This window comes from Micromys minutus (genome assembly GCF_963924665.1).
Source record: "Micromys minutus genome assembly, chromosome: 3".
Lineage (NCBI taxonomy): Eukaryota > Metazoa > Chordata > Mammalia > Rodentia > Muridae > Micromys > Micromys minutus.
The window spans coordinates 56228775-56251588 of NC_137972.1; the positions used below are offsets into that span (position 1 = coordinate 56228775).

At 52.1% G+C, this 22814-nt stretch overlaps 2 protein-coding genes across 4 annotated transcripts in view; both read left to right on the forward strand.

Moving 5' to 3' along the window:
* PODXL2 (podocalyxin like 2) overlaps window positions 1-10300 on the forward strand; it is a gene marked incomplete at its 3' end in the record, with an annotated part of 28252 nt that extends 17952 nt beyond the window's left edge. The window contains exons 3-8 of one of the 2 annotated variants that reach the window (XM_080914877.1): window positions 4754-5565; window positions 5953-6027; window positions 7134-7290; window positions 7647-7708; window positions 9386-9565; window positions 10070-10300. In XM_080914877.1, coding sequence (XP_080771003.1) covers window positions 4754-5565; window positions 5953-6027; window positions 7134-7290; window positions 7647-7708; window positions 9386-9565; window positions 10070-10300 — 1517 coding nt within the window. The remainder of the gene's footprint in view (window positions 1-4753; window positions 5566-5952; window positions 6028-7133; window positions 7291-7646; window positions 7709-9385; window positions 9566-10069) is intronic. The other variant, XM_080914878.1, reaches the window with a different exon arrangement.
* Window positions 10301-11172: 872 nt separating this feature from the next.
* On the forward strand, window positions 11173-17164 carry ABTB1 (ankyrin repeat and BTB domain containing 1). 2 transcript variants are annotated; one of them, XM_080914079.1, is made up of 12 exons: window positions 11173-11310; window positions 12118-12180; window positions 12253-12308; window positions 13309-13453; window positions 13589-13748; window positions 13849-13894; window positions 14138-14254; window positions 14340-14458; window positions 14617-14715; window positions 14812-14979; window positions 16325-16525; window positions 16599-17164. In XM_080914079.1, exons 1-12 carry the CDS (start codon window positions 11255-11257, stop codon window positions 16803-16805), a joined length of 1437 nt encoding a protein of 478 aa, XP_080770205.1. In that variant the 5' UTR covers window positions 11173-11254; the 3' UTR covers window positions 16806-17164. The 2 variants fall into 2 exon arrangements, with proteins under 2 accessions (XP_080770205.1, XP_080770206.1); XM_080914080.1 differs by having other exon boundaries at window positions 11207-11310; window positions 12118-12145.
* The last annotated feature ends 5650 nt before the right edge of the window (window positions 17165-22814 follow it).

A 22814-nucleotide genomic window follows, 5' to 3' on the forward strand; every position in this document is an offset into this window, starting at 1 on the left:
GCTAGTTCTTTGCAGTGCTAGTGATGAACAGAGAGCCGTGTGCGCCTAGGCAAGCATCTCTACCATATCTCCCCTTCTTTTCCTGGATTCCTTTACACTGTTCCGTGGCCACCCTCTCTTGATAGCTTTAGCACTTTACAAACCCAGTTTTCATGCCAGTCTGAATCATTCAGACATGCCAGAGCCTCTACTATCTCATAAAGATCTTATCCTACCGTGGGGCTCCGTAAAGCCCTGCACCAATTCGTGGGGGTCCCGGCTTGTCTTGGTCTATTCTCCACTGCAGTGAGGAACACCATGGCTGAAAGCATCCTGGGGAGGAAAGGACTTATTTGGCTTATACTTATATACCACAGTCCATCTTTGAAGGAAGCTAGGGTAGGAGCCATGGATGAAGATGCTTACTGGCTTACTCGGCCTGCGTTCTTACACAACCAGGGACCGCCAGTCCACGGGCGGCACTGCTCACAGTGGGGCAGGGCCTTCCTCCGTCAATCATTAACCAAGGAAATGCCCCACAGACATAATCACAGGACAGTCTGATGGGGGCAATTTTTCAACTGGTGTTTTCTCTTCTCACATGACTCAATTTGTGTCAAGTTGATGGAGACCGGCCAGCACACTGCTGAATCAGCATCTTAGCTCTCCTGGGACTGCAGTCCCATTTGGCCTTCAAATGCCATGAAACACCTCTTAGTGACTTACTCCCTCAGTGAAGTCTGTGCTTCCCTGTTGTCTTGCAGTGTACAGTATCCATAGCGACCTCAGACGGTGATAACCAAGCGTCTACCGGCGACTGGCCTTCCTGGCTTTGCTTCAGGTCACGCAGTGCTTATCTGGATATCAGATGGGTGGTTGTCTTACTCAGTGTCTGTTTCTACAGCACTCAGACTGATCCCATGTCCCTTCCCACAACGTACCCTCCTTTCAAGCCTCACAAGCAGGTCTGTGAGGTGCTCTTTAACTTCCTAAGAATCTGCTCCAAATTCAGAGGCAGGATACGCCCTGATTTCCATAGCTTCCTGTACCAGCCATTAGCAAGGCCCTGTCTGCACTTTGACTCTTAGATTTTCCTTTCTTCTGCATTAGGGATTGGACCTGAGGGCTGTCCCTTCTCCCTGTCCTCTTCACTGATTCTGTCCACAGGTTCTCCTTTGTCTCTGTCTGTCTGTCTGTCCCTGTCTCTCTTTGTTATGTCTCCCCAGGTATACAGAACAGCAGCCACTTCACCCCTCCCCCTTCATGGCAAATCTGAGGCTAGTGCAGAGGACAGTGTCCGTGTGTCATCCTCCCACTGTGTTCTTGCCTCAGGCAGGACAGTCGTTGCCAGGCTTAGTTTCAGTTGTCTGTCTTAACATAGCACAGGCTATTCCATTACCACAGGCTGCTCCGGATTCCATCTCTTTCATTCTACGGTCAGGAACCATAGTACATTCTCTAGTCCGACATCTGTTTGGGGGCATCCATTCACCAAAGTGCACATAGAGGAAGATGTTCGCCCCAGGATCCCTCGTGGGGGACATTCTGCCCTCAGGGAGCAGCCTCAGCCTCTGCAGTTCAGCACTCATAGCAGAGTCAAAGCCACTGTCTGCCCCCAAACTCATCTTTGGTTCATTTGTGTCCCTGTTCTTGTGTGAGCTGACAGATCAGGGAAATGCATCCACTCAGGTCCAGTTGAATTCAATTGGGTAACTTACAGGCACATGGGTGACTAGGCTAAGGTGACTTATAAGGCCCCTATACCTCCACAGGAAGTGTGGATGGGCTGGGTGTTGTGACGGTCTGTCTCCTGTGGGTGGTCACGGCTATTCTGATTTCAAGACAGCAGGCCTCGCCCCTCTACGCTGCCCCACCTGCACCATTCAGGGGTTACTTACTTCAGTCATCACGCCCTCTTGGGAACTTCCACAGCTGCTGGAACTCTGATGATGAGGGCTCCCCCGTTGCACACCCAGGGTCTGCCTTGCCCAAGGTCTCCTGGCAACCACCGGTTGTGTTAAGTATACCGACGGCTCTTTGGAACCTTCATCTGAACTCAGCAGCTCTGTCCATGGTCACAGCACTGACGTCTGTCATCTGTCCCCACTCTGCAGCAGGTCTCCTCTCAGGGGCCTGTCCTGACTCTTTCCTTCTCTCCCCACCCCTACTCTCTGCTCCTGAGCCACTGCAGTGGGTTCCCTGACTTGTACTCTTTCTGTCAGGTTTGGTCACCCCAGTGAGCTCTTGTGACTTCACAGATCTAAAGTTGTGCTTCCTGCGCTCTGTTATGTCCTTATTCTACGTCCCGCCCCAACCCGTTTTACTTATGGTCTGTGCATTACATTTTAGTTTTCAATAGATCTAGCAATTTTACGTTCTTGCTTGTATCAAACTTACTTTTTATTGCAATCCTGCATCAATAGGCATTTGCCACAACACATGGCTTACTGCTTTAAAAAGGCTATTTATTTGTTTATTCTCAAGGCCTAGGCTAGCCTTGAACTTGCTATCTAGCTGAGGATAGCCTTGTGCTCTGGATCCCCCGACCTCCGGTTCCAGAGTACTGGCATTACAGGCATATCTACCATGCCTGCGCCATGCCTGACTGTTTTATTCTTTCATGTTTGTGTTTTTGAGGGGTACTTTCCACTTGGGTCTCTGGAAATCCAGTAAGACATTCTCATCTTGTTCAGTGCTGTCCTCAAGGCAAGCGGCTTGCTCACCGCTGTTTCTTAGGGCTGGTTTCCCCAGATGTCTTGTGAGTCTTGATGGTTCTTTTGTGCTCTACAAAGGTAACACTAGACTGCTTGGTTTCAGGGGTGCCATGGGTTTCCTCTATGGATGTGTGGTCCCTGTTCCCTGGATGTCATCGCTGTCCCCTTGTGTGCAGAGGTAGCTATGATACCTTTAAGGAGGACCTTAAAGGACTAAGGTGCCACACCTCAAAATACAGACATAGGGGAAGCACAGCTAGCGCATTATAGATGCTTCTTACGGCTCACAAGGTTTCTACTGTTGCTAGGGTTGCTCAGGTCTGAAATCTCATCTTCTTTGCTGCTGTTTTGGTTCTTGAGACATCTCATTCTGCAGCCTTAGCTAGAACTTACTATGTGGCCCATGCTAGGGTCACAGGAGAGAGCTGTTATATGTCATACTTTTTACTCCAAAGAGGCCTTTTTTGTTTTGTTTTTGTTTGGTTATTATCATTTTTTTTGCAATTATGCCTCTCAGATCTCTCTAGAGTCCTGTTTTATTTTTACCAACTGCTGTCTAGAATAGTGATACCACTTCAATTCTGAGGTTTATTGTCATGAAATTCTTCTTGTGTTTCTTGATTTCTAGTGTCTTTGAATTTTTTTCCCTAAAAGATACCTTAAAATAACCAAGAATTCATGGATAGTAAAACTTTTAGGTCCTTGTATCTATAAAATATCTTAATTTTGCAACTGTAGTTGAATGACAGTTTTGTTGGGTATAAAGTTCCAACTTCCTGGTTTGAGAACATAGCTCATGGGTACAGCAGTTGCTTGTCATGTGTGAAGACTGGAGTTCCTTCCCTTCTCCCCATCTGAGAGAAATGGAGGGAGGGAGAAGGGAGAGGGAGGGAGGGAATACACGTTTATATGTAAACATGTAGGTTCATACAGATGTGTGTGTGTGTGAAAGCCAGATGTTGACATTGGGTATCTTTCTGAACCATGCTCATTATTTGATTTTTATCTGTTGAGGTAGGGGTCTCTGAATCACTGGCGTGGCTAGGTCAGATGGCTAGTGAGCAGCAGGACCCAACCTGTCTTTGCCTGACCAGTCCTGGGATTCTGATGTACATCATCAAACCTGGCCTTAAAAACATTACTTGCATATGTAAGTGTGCCACGTGTGTGCAGTACCATGGAGACCAGAAGAGGACGATGAATTTTGTTTTCTGGAACACGACTTGGAGGCAGTTGTAAGCCATCTGATATGGTTGTTGGGAACTGAACTGCTTTATTCTGGAAGAGCAACCAGGGCTCTTAATTTTTAAGTTGTCTCTTTACCCTCACACCTGTCTTCACGTGGGTGCTAGAAATTTAGTCACAGGTCCTTATGGTTGAGTGGCAAGCTTCTTGCTTCTTCTCTACTTCCTGATCCACAAAGGCATAAACAACGCTGTTGGTTCCAGCTTCTGTTACTGTGGAGACCCTCCCTGCCATGTCCCCCTTGCCATGGTGGTCTGTATCCCCTTAAACTGTGAGTCAAAACAAATCTTTCAGTTTCTTCTGGTCAAGTTCTTGGTCATAAAAATGAGAAAAGTAACTAATACTTTATTGTAACCTGTCTCTTTCAGTATTGTTTTGGAGATTTTATTTATATTTATATTTATACGCATGGGCATTTTGCCAGCACGTGTCTATGCACCATGTGCATGTAGTACCCTTGATGGCCAGAAGAGGGTGGAGAGCCTCTGAAACTTGGTTGTGAGCCACTGTGCTATGTGATCTGGGAATAATAGAACCAGTTGCTCTTAACACCAGGCTACCTCTCCAGCCCCTAAATTTCTATTTTTTTATTACCATAAGGGCAAATACGAATGGCCAGCTAGCTCCCTGGGTCCTTGTGGGCTGGCTTCATTATCCCCCCTGGTTTACTTCCCATCGTTCCCCAGCACTGCCAACCATCTGGCATCCTTCTTCCATCCCATGGGACTCTACTCTTTTTCATAAAGGCCGCTCAGTAAGGGCCACCCCACCCATAGCTGACAAAACCTGTCAGTTAGCTCTCTATTTCTCCCTAGACTATGTCTTCCCAGACCTGACTGAGAAGGTGGCTTCCATGGAAGACCCAGGCCAGGCTTCAGACCTGCCAAACCTCCCCTCCATCCTGCCCAAGATGGATCTTGCTGAGCCTCCCTGGCATATGCCTCTAGAGGAGGAGGAGGAAGAAGAAGCGGAAGAGGAGGAAGAAGAAGAAGAGGAGGAAAGGGAAGAAGAGGAGAGGGAGAAGGAAGAAGTGGAGGAGGAAGAGGAAGAAGAAGAGCTGCTCCCTGTGAGCGGGTCCCCAGGAGCCCCCACACAGGCCCGTGCCCCTTCACCTAGCACCAGCAGTACCAGCAGCACCAGCAGCCAGAGTCCTGGGGCTACCAGACACAGGCAGGAGGATCCTGGGGACCAGGCCACATCAGGCATGGAGACAGAGAGCAGTGTGAAACCCACCTTGTCAGTGCCCTCAGTCACACCAAGTACAGTGGCCCTGGGGGTTCAGAACTACAGCCAGGAATCTGGGGGCACTGAATGGCCAACTGGGGGGCTGGGGGTACAGTCTGAGATTCCCCAGGGTGAGGAGGCCACAGTGGGAACAGCTGAATTTGATGGCCAGCAGGGGGCATTGCTGTCTTCTTCACTTCCACAAACAGTGCCTCCAAGTGGGACTGAGGTCCCCAGTGAGGGTCCCCTTTACCCCAGAACCCCAGACTCTTTTCCACCTGGACCCCAAGACAGAGAGTCAACCCCTTCCTCTGCTACCTGGGGACAAGAAGGTCTCAGTGAGCAACCCCTGGAAGGTCAGGCAGCTGAAGCTCACTCACTAACACCGTGGGACTCTACTCAGGTAAGTCAGAGGTGCAAACTGCCCTCGGTGTATGAACCCCTGGGTCCTCAGGGTATCAGCAGCAGCGTGGTGTGATGGTGGCTAACCACAGTTTTCCCACATCAGCTGTCAACACCCATGTGCCCAAGTCATTGTCCACACACACAGGCTGCAGGCAGAAGGGAAGGGGTGCACAGGGCCAAGGCAAAGCCTCTGGATGAGCCAAGCCTCTCTTTTCTTTTGTAACACTGTTTAGATTTAAGCACACAGGGTGGGGACCCCGACACAGCAGCTCAGGAGGATGTGGTTGCCCTCAGCTCCCCAGACCTCAGGTTCTCACTTTCTTTAGCTCTCCAGGGGTCTCTCCTAAGGTCCATGTGCTCTGATTCTCCCCCTGCGTCCCCACAGGTGATCTGCAAGGATTGGAGCAACCTGGCTGGGAAGAGCTACATCATCCTGAACATGACAGAGAACATAGACTGTGTGAGTGCTGAGCTGGCCCGTGTGGAAGGGCCAGATGGGTAGAGGGAGGTACCACAGTGGGGTCCTTGCCAAAGAGAGGTCAGCCCAGCCCAGGGCTGAAGCAGCACCTATCACTTAGGAAAACCAAAAAGAGGTCTTTCCTACCTAAAATTCTAGGACTCATTCCTTCTCGGTTTTGTATTTCATTTTCTTTTTACCCCAGGCTGACTTCAAAAAATAGTGTGTAGCCAAGGATGGTTTTGAACTCCTGAACTTCCTGCCTCCACCTCCCTAGTACTGGGATCCTGGGGCCTGGTTTTGTTCAGTGTCAAGGATATACTCAGGGTCTCACACATGCTAGGGAAGCCCTTTACCATCTGAGCTGTACCACCGGCTGCCTCTTATTTCCACTTCAAGGAACTCCTGTTTCCGTGTGCCCTGTGCTACTCTCCGAGGCTTATTCTTTTTGTCTTCAGGTAAAAGGAGGGTCTCTTTTACAAACAGCAGGCCTGGTGGTAGCAGCCTCGCCTCTCTCTGCCATACTGAGTTCCTATCGAGGGCTGGGTTTGTTTTCATGTTACATTCTGTAATTATATTTGACATGATCATCTCAACAGTGAGGTAGAGTCTGAGGGAAAGAAGACACCTCACCCTACCCTGTCCCACCCCACCCCATCTGTTGGCCAGTTCCCAGGGCACTCTGAGTCATTTCTATGGGTTTTCAAGTCCCTGCTGTAAAGGCATTCCCTTTGCTTCCCTGAGGCTCAGGGACAGCCACTTGGAATGACCAGCAGAGGAGCCTGCTGTTTTCAGCCTCCCTGATCTCCGGTGGCTGTGGGGACTTAATGCTGTCTTTTCCAGCATGGGACACTTGACATGGGTATCATGGTACCAGCCCCAGGTATGGGGTTGTCATTGTCAGTGGACAGATCCATGTCCCCTCTACCTGACAGACTTTGGGGCAGGCTCACACCTTTACCATGGGATTTAGAGATGGCTGTGAACCAACAAGCTGTATCTGCCTGTTCCCTGCTCTCAGCTGACCCCAGGGCTGACCAGACCATCTAGGCCTTTGGGATCTGGGATGAGAGCTACCATCCTTGAGCTTGGCTCCTCTGAACCCCTAGGAAGTGTTTCGGCGGCACCGGGGACTACGGCTCCTAGCCCTGGTGGAGGAGGTTCTGCCACGCCACCGCAGTGGCCACCGTGGGGACTGGCATATCTCTCTGAGCAAGCCCAGTGAGAAAGAGCAGCACCTGCTGATGACTCTTGTAGGAGAGCAGGGTGAGCAGATGGGGGAGGTGTCTCACCACAGGCCAGTAATGGAGGCTCAGGAAAGAACAAACCCGACAGGCATGCTAGTGCAGGGCTCTGGATGGAGTGATACATGGGTTCTGGGGATAAGGAGCTAGGTATGGGCATCACACACTATGAGAGCAGGACCCTTGGACTGCGGAAGTGATTTCTAGCATCAACTCAATGGGAAGCAGGTCAGCAGGGGACATATATGGGCCCTGAGGTTCTCTGTGATTAGAAACAGAAGGGAAGCAGAGGAGGCTCAGGCAGCCTGTCACGGGAGGTTGTTGGGTGGTGTGGAGACACCTCAGGGTGCTGTGGTAATTATGGCATTTTCCCTCCAGGGGTGGTACCCACTCAAGATGTCCTTTCCATGCTCAGTGGCATCCGCAGGAGTCTGGAGGAGGTAAGTGTGAAGGACTTGAACTGGCAGCCACTGCAGGATCTTCTACCATCCTTGGCTCTCAAAAAGTGCTTGGAAGAATGTTCCAGGACAGGGGTGCACCTCAGCACTCTGGCCATCCCACAAAGAGCATTGCAGGTTACCACCCAAGCAAAAGGCCTGCACACCCCCAGGCCATGGTGAGACGGTGGCCAAGGAAGAAGGAATTAAGTGGGATGGTGTCTGAAGTATCATGGAGAGCATAGTGGAGGGGAACAAGTCAGGCCCCGCCCCCACCAATGCTTCTCCAGGGGAACCTGAGGTGTGGGGATGTCAGGAACCAGAAGCAGCCCTCCATGGTTAGAGGTGGCCCCGATCAGTGTGGTCTTCTGGCCTCTGCTGGGCTACAGAACACATAAGCTGGAGGTCCAGATATCCAAAGACTCCTGATCCTCACCTCTGCTCCTGCTTGCTCTCCTTGACCTCATGACCTGTTCAGTCTTTCCTTTAGAGGAACTCTCTGTGTTTGATAGCACCCAGGATGCCATATGCAAGGGAGCCAAGTATTTCTAGCCTATATTCAATGTTTTCAAGGGCCAGACTACACTGTTTCTCCTTTGGACCCCTCTTCCACTCCTTGGGGTTGTAAGGATTAACGGAGGTGAGAGCCAAAGCCCAGAGATATCAGGTCCCTTGCCTGAGACCATCCAGGTAGCAAGGACCAAGCCTGCTGGACCGAAAGCTGTTGAGCTGCCTGGATGACTTCCAAAGCTCTTGTCATGGAGCTTTGAACCTCTAGCTTATGTGTTCTGTAGCATAGGCCAGAGGCCAGAAGACCACATCTGATCAGGGCTACCTCTAACCATGGAGGGCTGTTTCCAGTTCCTGACATCCCCACACCTCAGGTTCCCCTGAAGAAGCATTGGTAGGGGTGGGGTCTATGTTGTTCCTCCTCCACCAGGTTCTTCATGATCTTAAATTCTGGGCTCAGGAACACAGATGGACAGTGGACATTTGCAAGGGTTTCACACAATGCAGGGAAGAGCTGAAGCCCAGGCCCTGCTCCAGGGCTCACTGATAACACTCACCTTCCTTGGCTCCCTCCCTTTACCTGAAGCTGGACTATAGGGAGCTTTCCCACTGGGAGAGAAGCCAAGCCAGCCAGAGCAGCCTGCAGCAGGGAGGCACATGCTACCTGTGATCTTACCACTGGGAAAGGGAAGAACCTGGAGATCCCAGCTGCAGTTGGTTTCCCACAGAGGCCCCAGTGATGCCGGGCCTACCATGGATGGCCATAATGACATTACTTTATCCCTAAAGATGAGGCTTGCTTTAGGGCTCTGAGCTTGGATGGTGAATTTGAGAGTCTCCCAGATGCCTTGTTGCTTTGTGAAACTGATGGGGACAGGTGTGGGACCCCATCTGTTTGGGCCATGACTGTCATCTTGTCTCAGTGCTGTGCAGAGCCATAGCTGGTGCATTCAAAGTTGGGTTGGGGCAGAAACACAGTGAGGAAGTGAGGGGCGCTGAGAATGTGGCCACTGGGAGAGGCTTGAAAGTTTTCTTAGATGAACCAATAGGGACAGAATGGTATGCCCCTCTGCACAGGTCCAGGACCCAGGGCTATCATGGGCTCTAACTCACATGGAATGTTAGCTCTCAGGACTTTCCTGATGCCTGGTCCCATACCTCCACCCTCAGATTGGCATCCAGAACTACTCTACCACCAGCAGCTGCCAGGCTCGGGCCACCCAGGTGCGCAGTGACTATGGGACGCTCTTTGTAGTGCTGGTGATCATTGGTGTCATCTGCTTCATCATCATTGTGCTTGGCCTACTCTACAATTGTTGGCAGCGTCGGCTGCCCAAGCTGAAACACGTGGTGAGTAGGCTAGGTAGGGCTTGGGAATGAAGGGCAGGGTGTGCCTAGTATCAGCCAGCAGCCTTACCTAGAAACCTGTACCAACTCAGTTGTGCTCAGTGCCGGGCTGAGGCCTGCCTTCTACCTCTCTCTGGGCCTTGTACTTTGTTTTGATACATGAGGAGGGTGTAAGTATCACCAAGGGGTCTCTCCTTTTCTCAAGCTCCTCCTAACCCCAGTGACCCACTCTGCAAGGCTTGAGAGCAGCTGCTTCCCTCCAGTCCTAGGAGGGAAGGGCTCTTGCAACCTGCACAAGAGAAAGGGGGCAGGCCCTGCTCATCCTCTCATGGGCTTTGAGTTTTGAGCAGTCCCGTGTATAAAAGTACTGTTGGAGGGATCAGCTGACACCAGGGAAATCACAGGGTTTACGGAGTAGACGTTTTTTGGTTTGAGCTGCAGGCACTTTTCTCCTGGGCCCCAAGGGCTCCTGGGGGCTTGGCGTGGCTAGCCACTGAGCGCGCCCAGTACTCTCTCCTGCTGCTGCAGTCGCATGGTGAGGAGCTGCGCTTCGTGGAGAACGGCTGCCACGACAATCCCACGCTGGACGTGGCCAGCGACAGCCAGTCGGAGATGCAGGAGAAGCAGCCCAGCCTGAACGGTGGGGCCATCAATGGCCCGAGCAGCTGGAGCGCACTCATGGGCAGCAAGCGCGACCCTGAGGACTCGGACGTGTTCGAGGAGGACACTCACCTTTGAGCGCCGGGCCACGGGCGCGAGGTTGCCTGACGCCACGGCACCGCGCCCCTCCCGACCCTCCACGCGGGCTACTACGCTTCCCCACTGCAGCAGGCGACCGAGGCGCAGCTCCCACCCCGCCCCGCCCGGCCCCGAGCGCTTGCCCGAGGCCAGCGCGCTCCCCGCGCCCGGACTCCATTAAAGCCGCCAAGACGCGCGGGCCGCTCAGCCTCTAAGCCTGTTTCTTGCCTCCCGAGGGCCGCACTCCCCGGAGTGGGTGGGAAGGGTCTGGAGTAGTAGGTGGGGCACAGGAGGCTGGTTGGGCGGGGCCAGAAGCTGGTGGGCTGGGAATTCAGGAGTTTGTGGGAGTGGGTAGGGACATGTGGGAGGAGTGTAGGAAGTGTACTGCCTTCTGGGTGGAATTTAAGCCGGGTGGGCTGAGCCTGAAGTAGGCTGGGAAAGGTTCTGGTGGGCTAGGCCCCGGCCTGCTGGGCGGGACCTGAGTCCCGCAAGTTTTAGGAAGGACAAGCGTTGTTAAGGTTCAGTATTCCAAGCCTGGGGGAGGTGCTGTCCTCAGAACAGATCCCGCGCAATGTGGGCGGGGCCTACAGCGGGCTGCTCGTCGGGAGCTCTTCTGAGGGGGCGGGGTCTTGGTAGTGAGCTATTCTCTGGGCGAATGAGCGGAACCTTGGAGAACTGAGTTGCCCTCTAGACGGGTGGGCGGGGTCAAGGCTAGGGGGTCCCCAGAGGCCAAGTGGGCGTGGTTAAGGTTAATGGGTGGGGACTTGGGGAGCAGCCTTCTTAATACGAGGGCCGGGTTCGGATCGGACGGTCCTCCGGGCGCCAGGTGCCGCTGCGGAGCCGCTAACGCATAGCTAGGCAGTGCCACGGGGGGCGGGGCGGTGAGTGTTTACATCCGGCCGGGCACAGACAACTCCCGAGGTCGCTCGGCCCGGGGGTCCAGCTTCTTTTGCCATGGACACTAGCGACCTGTTTGCCAGCTGCAGGAAGGGGGACGTGGGCCGTGTGCGGTGAGGACCTGCAGTGCAGGAAGCGGACTGGTGTCTGCAGGGCTCTCGGGCACGGGTGTGCGGTCGGGCGCTGTGGGGCTCCAGAAGCTGACGAGCCCCGGGAGATCGGGCTCCAGGACCCTTACTTGTGCAGGGAAACAACTCCCCTCCATTGAGGTTTCAAGAGACGCAGGCGCTGCTGGTGCACCTGGAACCGAGATCCTGGTCTCTGTGGACAGGCAGGGAGGGGAAAGGATCCTGGCCCTTACTTTTTGATAGATTCTTTTCTCCTAGGGCCCTTCCTTTCAAATCCCCTGGTCCACCTCAGAGGTGTCCAGAATGCAGCCCTCTCCGAAACCCTCCTTAAGTCTGTTCCCTGAGATGCCACCTCAGAATTAAGGAACCTTCCCTCAACTTGAGTGCAACTCTGAAAGCCCGGGTCTTGCTTTGATAGCCTCCTTGGGTTGCGGTGTTCCAGTGATGGCCTCCTGGTTCACGACATCTTATCAATTGTTATTTCCACTTTTCCATAGATCTGTCCTGTTTCCCCCTGCCCCAACGCCTGCATCAGGCTGAACTAGGGGCCCATCACCTTCTCTCTCCCAAATATTACAAGACCAAATCCTCAGCCTTCTGAACCTGGGGCTTGGCCTCTTGCCACCACCCAGCTCACAGTTGCAGACCTATACTGACCTGTGTAGCCCCAGGCCTTGCCCTTGTCAGATGCATCCCTAGCCCAGAGAGAGATAAAGGTCTCCTTCCCCTTCCTGGTCTCTTCTCTCTCAAATCAGAAGCAATTCTGACCCAGGCTTTGAACTTCCTGCCCAGGTACCTGCTGGAGCATCGAGATGTGGAGGTGAACGTGCGGGATAAGTGGGACAGCACCCCTTTGTGAGTGTGAGTGGTGGGGTAGCTGGGTGGGCAGGGAGGGCTTACCCTACTGACAGCTTCCCCCTTTCCTAGGTACTATGCTTGCCTCTGTGGGCATGAGGAGTTGGTGCGCTACCTGTTGGCTAATGGTGAGAAAGGGTCAGGGTCTGACTGTCTGTAAGCTCTGAGACCTTGCTACACGTTTGTATGCACCCTTGATTTCTTGTTAACTCCCTAAAGTCAACAAATGGTACTCTCTAACCCTCTGTCCACTTTCTCGTGCCACTGTTGACACCCAGGCTGCGTTCTGGGGCCGTCTCTTGTACTGTATCACCACTGGTCTGCTAAACTGACTCTTTAACCTCCATATTTGCAGGCAGCAGGTTCTTTCCACAGCAAAGCTGATAGGAAAATGGGCGTGTTTGGGATAAAAGCACTTAGGCATGGTGGCTCACACCTGTAATTAAATTATTGGGAGAGAGGAAAGTTGAGACAGGGGGATTACGTTAAGTTCAAAGTTAGTCAAGGCTACATTGTGAGATCATCTTTCCTTCTCTGGTCTTGCCTTCCTTGGGTCTCCCACCTGTTGGCTGCCCGTTAACACTTGGTCCCTTAGTGCCCCACTAGACCAACCCATCTTCTACCTCAGGGTCTTCTCAGTTGCAATACCTCCTGCTTAGCCTGGAGTTCCTTCCTGGATCTGTCCATCTTCCCACTTTGTTCCAGTCCCTGTATTTAGCCACTTCTCGGGCCTTCACAGCCTCCCCATGTGGCAGCCACCGCCATAGCTCTCTCTGGTTCTGTTTTGCAGTAATGGCTGCTGTTACATAATAAAGTACTCATGTGCCCCACTAGTGTAGGTTCAGTGGGGGCAGTCATCAAGATGACTGTTTACAGGACCAGCCATCCAGTCTGCTCTTAGCTGCATATAGTTCTCTATTTACATATGTAGTCATGAATATGCCTACGTTTAAGTGCACAGATTATATGCCCTTAGCCTTGCCAAGGACCAAAGGGTTGCCTGGGCCACCTAAGCAAGAAAGGCCTCTAGGGCTTCTAGGCCCTACATGTTGGAGCTGGGGAGGGAGGCCAGAGATCTCCCCAGACTAAGTGTCTCCTTAACTCTGACTGATAAGCATTGCTTTCTAGGAGCCCGCTGTGAGGCCAACACCTTTGATGGAGAACGGTGTCTCTATGGAGCTCTGAGTGACCCCATTCGCCGTGCACTGAGAGACTACAAACAGGTCACTGCATCCTGCAGGAGGCGGGATTACTATGACGATTTCCTGCAGCGGTGAGCTGGGGGCGGGGCTTGCAGCACTGGTGGGGTTGCTACACACTCTCTGTGGGTTCAGGTGGGTGGGTGTGCTGAGTGTCTTGGTGTACCAGCAGTTACCTGGATGATGCAACCCTTCCTGGCTTTTCCCAGGCTTCTGGAACAGGGCATCCACAGCGATGTGGTCTTTGTGGTACACGGAAAGCCGTTCCGGGCCCATCGCTGTGTCCTCGGTGCTCGCAGTACCTACTTCGCCAACATGCTGGATACCAAGTGGAAGGGCAAGAGCGTCGTGGTTCTCAGGCACCCCCTGGTGCGTCCATCGGCCTTGGGAGAGAGTGCCAGCTTCTGGGAGAGCAGTTAGTTCATGCTGGGTGATAACCTCTGACCTTCCCTTTCTACTCTGCCTGCAGATCAACCCGGTGGCCTTTGGGGCTCTACTGCAGTATCTGTACACAGGTGACTGACCGACCCCCCTAGGCTGGGACAGCAGCACACCCAGGGAGGCCCAGAGCCGATGTTTTGCTTCTAAGCCAGTCACCTTTGAGGAGGAGGAGTGTGCCCAGCATGACTTAACCTGTTTGGAAAGAACAGGTCCCATTCACAATTTGAGCAGGTCTTAGGTCCTTCTGGATGAGGAAACCAAGGTATTGAGTAGGAATCACTCTCAGGTCCTGACTCAGCTCCCTAAATCCTCCCCAGGTCGCTTGGACATCGGTGTGGAGCACGTAAGTGACTGTGAGCGCTTGGCCAAGCAGTGCCAGCTATGGGAGCTGCTTGATGACCTGGAGGCTAAATGCGAGAAGGTGTCAGAATTTGGTGTGTACAAAGTCTTAGTCCAAGGTCTTAGGTTATAGCCTGCAGCTCTGGTCCAGCTCTAATTCCCAGCTGTCGTCTCCCACAGTGGCTTCCAAGCCTGGCACGTGTGTGAAGGTGCTGACTATTGAGCCCCCTCCAGCAGATCCCCGGTTACGGGCAGATATGGCCCTGCTGGCTGACTGTGCCCTCCCACCTGAGCTGCGGGTACTGAAGGGCATGCCTGCCTGGTGGACAGGAGGGGTGTCTAGGGATGGGGCTGTGAAGGGCGGGTTCCACAGAGCTGGGTTCCCCTCCTAGGCAACCTAGAAGCTACTTCCCTTTCATGAAGAGCTCTGCTCTGAAGGGTGCCTTTCCTACACCAGGGTGACCTTGGAGAGCTGCCCTTCCCATGTCCTGATGGCTTCAGCAGCTGCCCTGATATCTGCTTCCGAGTGGCTGACTCCAGCTTCCTCTGTCACAAGGTACCTGTCCCGCTCCTGTCCACACTGCTCAAGTCCTGGCCTATTCCTCCCTGGGGGCAGATTCCAGCCTGTACTTTTTGAACTTGCCTTCCTCAGGCTTTCTTCTGTGGTCGCAGTGATTACTTCCGGGCCCTTGTGGATGACCACTTTCGAGAGAGCGAGGAGCCTACAGCCTCTGGAGACCCCCCAGTTGTCACCCTGCATGGCATCTCCCCGGACATCTTCACTCACGTGCTGTACTACGTATATAGTGACCATACCGAGGTGAGGCGTGGCACCCAATGGGAGGGACGTGGGGAATGGATCTCTGGGCTCTCTGCCATTGGGTTGTTACAGTTCTTGGGTCATTCCTGCCCTTAGCTGTCCCAGAGTTCCTGAGTCAGGCCTGTGGTGGCTCTAGACAGTGCTAAAGGTTCCCTCTGTTGGTATGTGTGCGTGGCAGTGCAGCGGGGCACTATATAGAAGAGAAGGGTGTTTTCCATTGGGTCTGAGGGACAAGGTGGCTTGCTGGGGTCCCAGGTGTCCCTTTGTCTGCTTCTCCAGGGCATTCCCACAAATCTCTCAGAAGTTAATGTTTTAAGGCTGATGGGCCATTCAGCTGAGAATGCTAGGCCCCAGAAAAAGTCTTGTAGAAATGGTGGCTCTGACCCCCAGGTTATGGCTCTCCTATCCTCTTTGACCTCTACAACTGAGACGGAGCTACTGGAATATGTGTCCCTATATCATTTCCTGTTGACCCCAGTCCCGGCCCTCCAACTCCCACCAGCCTTCCCCTCTATTTTAGGTTTTGCCACCAGCCTTCCTTCTGTCCCTTTCCCTTACTTCCTTTCTCATGGCCTGCCACTCACTCTGTGGTTGAGTCTGTCATCCTGAGTCATAAGCTTCCCCCTGAATGAGCTTTGTACCCCGTGAACATTCTTAATAGCTCAGACTGGGGACTGGCCTCTGAGCATAGTCTTACAGTAGATTAGTCTCTTGTGAGCTGTGTGTTCTTAGACAAGTTACATACGTACTTTGTGTTTCAGTATATCCCACCAGACGATGGTGAATAAATATGTTTTCTTGAGTCTTGTGCATGTGACCAAATGACCAGAGGTCAGTTAGATGACAGGGTGACAGCCTGAAGTATAGTGGCACACATAGTTCCTCTACTTTTTCTCTCTTCTGCTCAGTCTCTAGGCCACGCAAGGTGAGGCTGAAGCTGAATCCTTGGTCTTAGCCAAGGCCTAGCTGTCCCCTCCTCAAAATTGGGTGGTCTTCCACAGTGGAAGGAGCCTTGTCCAAGCTTGTGGGCTAGAATAGAAACCTCTAGCTCACTTTCTTTCAAGTTTCAAGGCCAGCAGGAGTATCTTTACTCCACAGATGTGGGGATTTGCCTGGGGATCCCACAGCTGGATGGGAGAGCTCAGGTCTATGAGCTTTTCCTGGAATGGCCTGTAGCACTGGCTTGCCTGAGGCATGGGACCCCCTCCCTCAGTTTCTTCCGCCCCCTGCACCCTCAGGGACCCGGGCCAGGTTCTAGAGATGCAAGTCTCTTGTGTTTCCACTGAGGTTTCCTGGGAGCCCTTGATGATCACTGGTGTTCTATTGTCTCCTTTTTGTGCCACAGCTGCCTCCTGAGTTGGCTTACGATGTGCTGAGTGTGGCTGACATATACCTTCTACCTGGCCTAAAGCGGCTCTGTGGCCGCAGCCTGGCCCAGCTGCTGGAGGAGGACAGTGTGGTGGGTGTTTGGCGCATAGCCAAGCTGTTCCGCCTGGCCCGGCTAGAGGACCAGTGTACTGAGTACATGGCCAAGGTCATAGAGAAGGTGGGTATGGGTATAGATGGGGAGGAGCCTGTGAGGGTGGGATGCGGCCTGTCCTGAGCCCGTTTCTCTGCAGCTGGTGGAGCGAGAGGATTTCGTGGAGGCAGTGCGGGAAGAGGCAGCAGCTGTGGCGGCTCGGCAGGAGACAGACTCCATTCCACTTGTTGATGATATCCGCTTCCATGTGGCCAGCACGGTCCAGACCTACAGTGCTATTGAAGAGGCACAGCAGCGACTGCGGGCACTCGAGGATCTGCTTGTGTCCATTGGCTTGGACTGCTGAGCCCTTGCCGTCTGGTTGCCCTGTGGCCGGGGCTTCCATGGTGACAGACATGTACAGTGTGTGCATGCAGCAACTGTTGCTCTTACAGTGGGCAGAGGGGACTCCTTGGGTTCCTGGGGACCTCACAGGATGTTCTTGGGATGAGCCTTCTCCTCCAGTACACAAGGAAGCTCCAGAACTTGGGGCAGGCACCACTCAGGGAAAACTGGGGTACGGTAGGCTTCGGACTTAGTCCCATCCCCCCCAGCACCCTACCTGCTCCCTCCTGACTCTCACCCAGCCCTGGCTTGCTTCAGCTTTTTTCATTTACAGGGCTGGACAGGAAGTAGGGAATGTGTGGCAATAAAGCTTGAATTCACTGTGGGGACCTGAGCCTTTGTTGGGGTGCAGCTTGGGAGGGCAGGCTTTGGGGAGTGGAGCTGATAAGGAGGGGAAGCTGGGGGACTGTGGATAGGGGATTTGGGACCCAGAGGATTGGAGAACAGGTTCTCTGAACCTGTAGTCTGTACCCCTGCCATTTAACCACAATAGGTGTGACTCCATGGCCTAACTACAGAGATGGAGACCTTAGAGGAATATGGTGTTCCCTGGATCCCTTCAAGCCTATGGACCACAGCCCCCACTCCCATAGACCTTTGCTTTGTCCCGTCTCCTAGACAGCTGTCAGTCTCTACTTGTTATCTTGTAGTGCCATAGATCTCCCCACCTTCCAGAACTTTATACATTGTTTTCCTCTTCACCAGTGCATTTCCATTTGTTCTGGTCTTGTGTGTTGGTCTTATGGGGGAAAATCTGAAGCTGCCAGCTTGAATAAGTTGCCTTCAGTCGGGGCTGCTGGCAGTGTTGCAAAGGTGGAACTTTGCCCCTGAGCCCACCACAAAGAGAAGGGAAGACAAGATGGGGTGGGGGGGTTCACTGGCTCTGCCTTTGTACCTGTCCCTACATGTCTTGAATTTCTACTGAGTTCCAAACTGGGGGATGAGCATTTAAACTTCTGGTTATCTGCCAAGGCTTAGGGCCACATCTGGTTTGTGGTGAGCCAGGGTGTTTGTGAATCACATGCAGGAGTTACCTTGGGGGAAGTGCCAGCCAAGCTAGGGTGTGACAGTGACTTGCATCTTTAGGCTTGTATTTTGAAACCACAGGGACAGAGAGGATGAGGCTGCAGGCTATACACAGCCCAGGATGTGTAGACTTCAACTTCAGAAGGTAAAGGAAAAAAAAAATTACCGTGCATTTCTTCCCATGAGTCATTAATTATTAAATCAACTCCATCTTCTGTGTAGACACTATTGGAAATCGGAAAGTTTCCATCTTTCTTCAGACATTAGTAACATGGGCAAAGGAATTTTCAGTGCCCTGGAATCTGTTCTCCACTAGGTTCATTGATGTGATAGCCAGGTCAGGCCCCGAGGAGCCAGGCCATGGGTCAGAGTGGACATGAGTTCCCCAAACACCACCCATGTGCCCAGTTCCAGTTAGGCAATGGCATCCTTCCTGCTCTGCTCACGTTATCTATTGATGGCTGTCCCAAGAGGCTGGCCTGGTAGAGAGAGGCTGTGGCGAACTGGGGTCTGGTTGCTTCAGGCTGTGGAAATAAAAGATTTGGGGTTCCAGGTGACCTGAGTGAGGATTCATCACTATGGGCCACCCACAGTGTCCTGGATAGCACATCCCACTGTTGTGGCTGGTGTGGCTGTCCATCAGCTGGCCAGACAGACCCCTCTGCCTTCAGTCTATCCAGTTAGAAACCACGAGGAAGGAGATACTTGTAATGTTCTTGATTAAGCAGGTGGTGCCCACTATCCCTGTAGTCCTTGACTCTCAGGACTTGTAACCCTGTAAGTGGTACATCTGTGTGCACCCTAGAATTCTGACTCCTCAGCTGTTGACGGCAGCCAGGGTTGCATTCTTGTGTAGCCCGGCAAGTCCTCAGTCGTTAACTCTGTCTTTGGCTCAAGGTTTGGGAGCTCTCCCAGAGACTGGGGCCCACATCCCCAGTCTTAGTTGTGCCTCAGTTTCCACTCTCCACAGCCTGTGCTTCCTGCTCCCTTTCCTGCCCTGGCTGCTCTCAAATCAGCTGTTCCTTTGGCTCTGCCCCTTCTGCGGTGAGGCCTGTGACGGTTCGCCTGCCACGGATGCTACTGTTGCTTCTGCCTTCACTTGGCTGACGGTTTTTGTTACCAGCTCAGCCTGTACCATTGATAGTAGACAAGAACAGACCACTTTAAAGAGGTTTCTTGGGACTAATGCTACACCAGCAGGGGAGGGAGCGCTGGTGGGCATCTCCCTGCTACTTATGAGTGGAGGCCTGAACAGCCTGCTTACATACAGCTTGAAAAAAGTTATTTGGGCCAAGCACAGCCTTGCCTCTCAGCACAAGCCACTGGGTATGTGCTCCTCCTCTGGCTTAGGTGAAAATGGCTGCAGGGTCATCAAGGGCTCACCCAGCCTCAGGACAGCCCTATCTGAGGCTGTGACTTCAGCCTCTGGGAAATCAGCTGTGCCTAATTGAGAGGATACTTGAGTAGTTTCCTTAAGGTATCCGTGGAATATTCCAGATGGCTGGTGCTGACAAGGTAGTGGAGTTGACAGTTCTTTTGTTCAGAGCAGCCAAGCATACGTCAACAGCAAACTAGCTAGCTAGGGTGACACATTGCTCCCATCTCTGAGTCTTTAGGCTTTATTTATAGGAAAGCAAACATGAGATCTTAACACTAATAGTATTTTTTTTAAAACAGATTGGTTTCTGTCTTAGTTTGGGTTTTATTGCTGTGAATAAACATGGAAACTCTTACAGAGGAAAACATTTAATTGGGACTGGCTTACAGCTTTCGAGGTTCAGTCCATTATCAGCATGGCAGGAAGCATGGCAGTGTGCAGGCAGGCATGGTGCTGAAGGAGTCAAAAGTTCTACATCTTGATCAGCAGGCTATGTGCCTCATTGAACATTGCTTGAGCATAGGAGACCTCAAAGCCCACCTCCATGATGACACATGTCCTTCAACAAGGCCACGCCTACTCTAGGAAGGCCAACCTCCAACGATGCCTCCTAACAGTGCTACTCCCTATGGGCCAAGCATTCAAACCTACAAGTCTATGGGGGAGGGGAGCTACCCCTATTCAAACCACCAGGGTTCCTTTTGAGACTGGAACTCATACCTCTTAGTGACTTCAAAGGTGGCTGTGTAGCCCAGAATGGTCCTGAACTTATGGTTCTCCTTCACCCACCTCTCGTATTTAGGATCAGAGGCACACAGCATCAACCATGCTTGGGAATTTTAACATATACCCAGTGTTCCCCGAAGAGGTGAGTCCCCTCTCATCTGTCTCAGGGTTGCAGCTCCTGAAGGGGAAACTTGGAGCCACAGCCAGGGTTACAGCTTAGGCCCAGAGTCTGAAACCTTGTAAACTCAACAGCACCCTCAGCATAGCATGCATCCCTGCTTATAGGCTCAGCAAGGGTACTGGAGCAACGGGGGCCATACTCTGGCCATCCTTTATTATTTGTATGAGGAATTCCATTTGAGCTAATAATCACAGCTTCTTGGCAGCCACCAGGGGGCGCATATCTGAGTACCAAGGAGGGTGAACGGGTCGGGAGATCTATTTGCCCTGTAACCTGCTGAGCAGCAGTGGTGCACCCTGCACTATCTCTGGTCAAAGTATGGTCTCAGCTTTGATTCTGTTATCTCTGGTATCTTTTGAGGGGACCAACCTGGTCCTATAGGACAAATAATTTTGCTCTAGGGTGGAGACTTTCCTCAAGGCCAACTCCCTCCATTTAAGGGATGGGGTGTTGTGGGAGGCTATCCTGTCCTGAGGATTGGCCTGGCATAAGTGGGTGTGGGGCATTTTGTCCTTTTGAGGTCTACAGTTCCTGGATTCCAAAGTCAATGCAGTTTTAGGACAATGGCTATCTCTGCCTCTGACTTTGAAGTAAGATGTGACTACGCCTGGGTAGAGAGGTGAGCTGCTAACACAAAGTTAGCAGTCACAAAATGAAAAAGTACAAGCTGTCACCCAACTGTTTCTCTGTGGGACAGAATGAGTTGGAGCCTTTTAGCCAAAGTAGCTTCTACAAAGCTTTTGGAAGATGTGAGGTGACAGATCAGGACTGCTTCTATATGGGGCTTTTAGAATAAAGAAAACACCTTTTATTTGACAGTTTATAGCCTATATTTTACTTGTGTGTTGGAACCCAGGGCCTATGCATCTGGGGAGGTGGCTGCTTTCTCTGGTCAGGCATAAGTGGGCCTCTGAACCAGGTTTACTGGCTATGCAGGTTGTTCTCTCTCTGCAGGGTTTGTGGATATACACATGGTAGTCTTTCTTGGGTCCTTGAGAGGACATCTGTCCAGGTCTGGGAGACAAGGGTGTAGGTCCTTAGGCCTCAGTAGCTTTTTCCCTGAGGCCTTGCTGTGGGGGCAGACGGGTGTGTGGCTCTGCTGTAGCGGTGGTTGTAGCAAATCACTGCACTCCTGGGTTTCTAACCAGTCACAGGAGCCCACCACCCATTGGGCCAGGATGAAGCCTCACCATGTGAGCCCTGTCTCCCTGGGAAGTTGAACCACAACTCTAGATGGGCAGTAAACATCATAGGCTGACTGGCTGTCTCCTTCCCTCCAGTGATCGCCGGCGTGTGTGTGTGTGTGTGTGTGTGCGTGTGTGTGTTTCCTCCTGGACCGAGACTGCATGAGTCAGACACTGCCAGCAAGCACCTGCCGCACTGCTCTGTCCTTTGTTCTCCCCGTGCTGTCCTATCCTCTCCCCACAGGCCTGCATGCTTCAACTTCATCAGGCAACCGTCCACCATGTCCCATATAAGTTCCTCTTATGGCCCACTGACAGTTCATTTCCCTGTGTCCCAGCTGTGGCCACGCCACAGGCAAGGCGGTACTAGGTGCAATTCCTAATTTCTGTTCGGTTCTTTGAAAGGTACACGCCCAAGGGCCACGCACCTGGTCTTTCCGAAGCTCTCATTCTTTCCCTCACTCCTGTCAACCACAAGTTCCTGGGAAGAAGATATGCCTCCCACTGAACCTTCTGCAAGGCTGACTGGAACTTCAAAGGTTGTAGAGAAGCCGAGATATTATAGGGCTAGAGCCTAATTATGATTTATTATGAGCTATCTTCGGCCTCTTTAATAGTCATTCCCTGCTTACCTCTGTGTTGGAACATCCTTGTGATTAATAGGCAAAACCCTTTGAAATGTGTTAACTTCACTGGGCGGTGGCTTCCACCAACCAGAAACCTAAGCACCTCAAGGGTAGCATCTGAGGTCTACAGCAGACTCCCCTGATTCACTCTAACTTGTATCATTACTTTTTATTTTGCTGTGGTAAAGCACCATATCTTTAGTCCATCCATAGTGACATACTTCTCCAGCAAGGCTCCACTTCTTAACTTCCCCAAACAGCTCCTCTAATCAAGGAGCAGAGACTATGGGCGACATTTCTTTAAAAACTCATTACAACTGAGTACCAAACACTTCTGTCAATGTATTTGAAACAGTGGCTTGATCCATGACTTTAATTGTTACTGTAAAAACTTCGTGAAACTTGGATATTAGGATGTGGAATTCGGAGAGTCCAGAATCTGTGTTCCCGGGCCATGCTCATTCATATTTAGCTCCAGAATAAATGACCTCTTATCCCTTCTTCATCTTCCCTTCTTCACTGTGCTCAGCGATCCCATCACAGTCTTCTGCACCCGTTCTCATGTATTCTCTCACTCCCAGTATTCATTAGGGCATTACCTTTCCCTCTGCTCCTCCTTCTAGTCAGTCCCTTTCTCCCTCTGTAGCCCCATGACACAGCATTCCTGGGGATCCTCTGGACAACCCCATAAGTCCATGTGAGAAACAACAGGCTGCCCAGAGGACAGATGACCTATCATATCCAATGGCACAGTGAGAGAGAAAGCAAAAATGGGATGGGGGAGGCTGTCAGTGATGGAGGTTGCGGCTTAAAAACCACCCACAGTCAGGACTTTGGCCTTTAGTAAGCA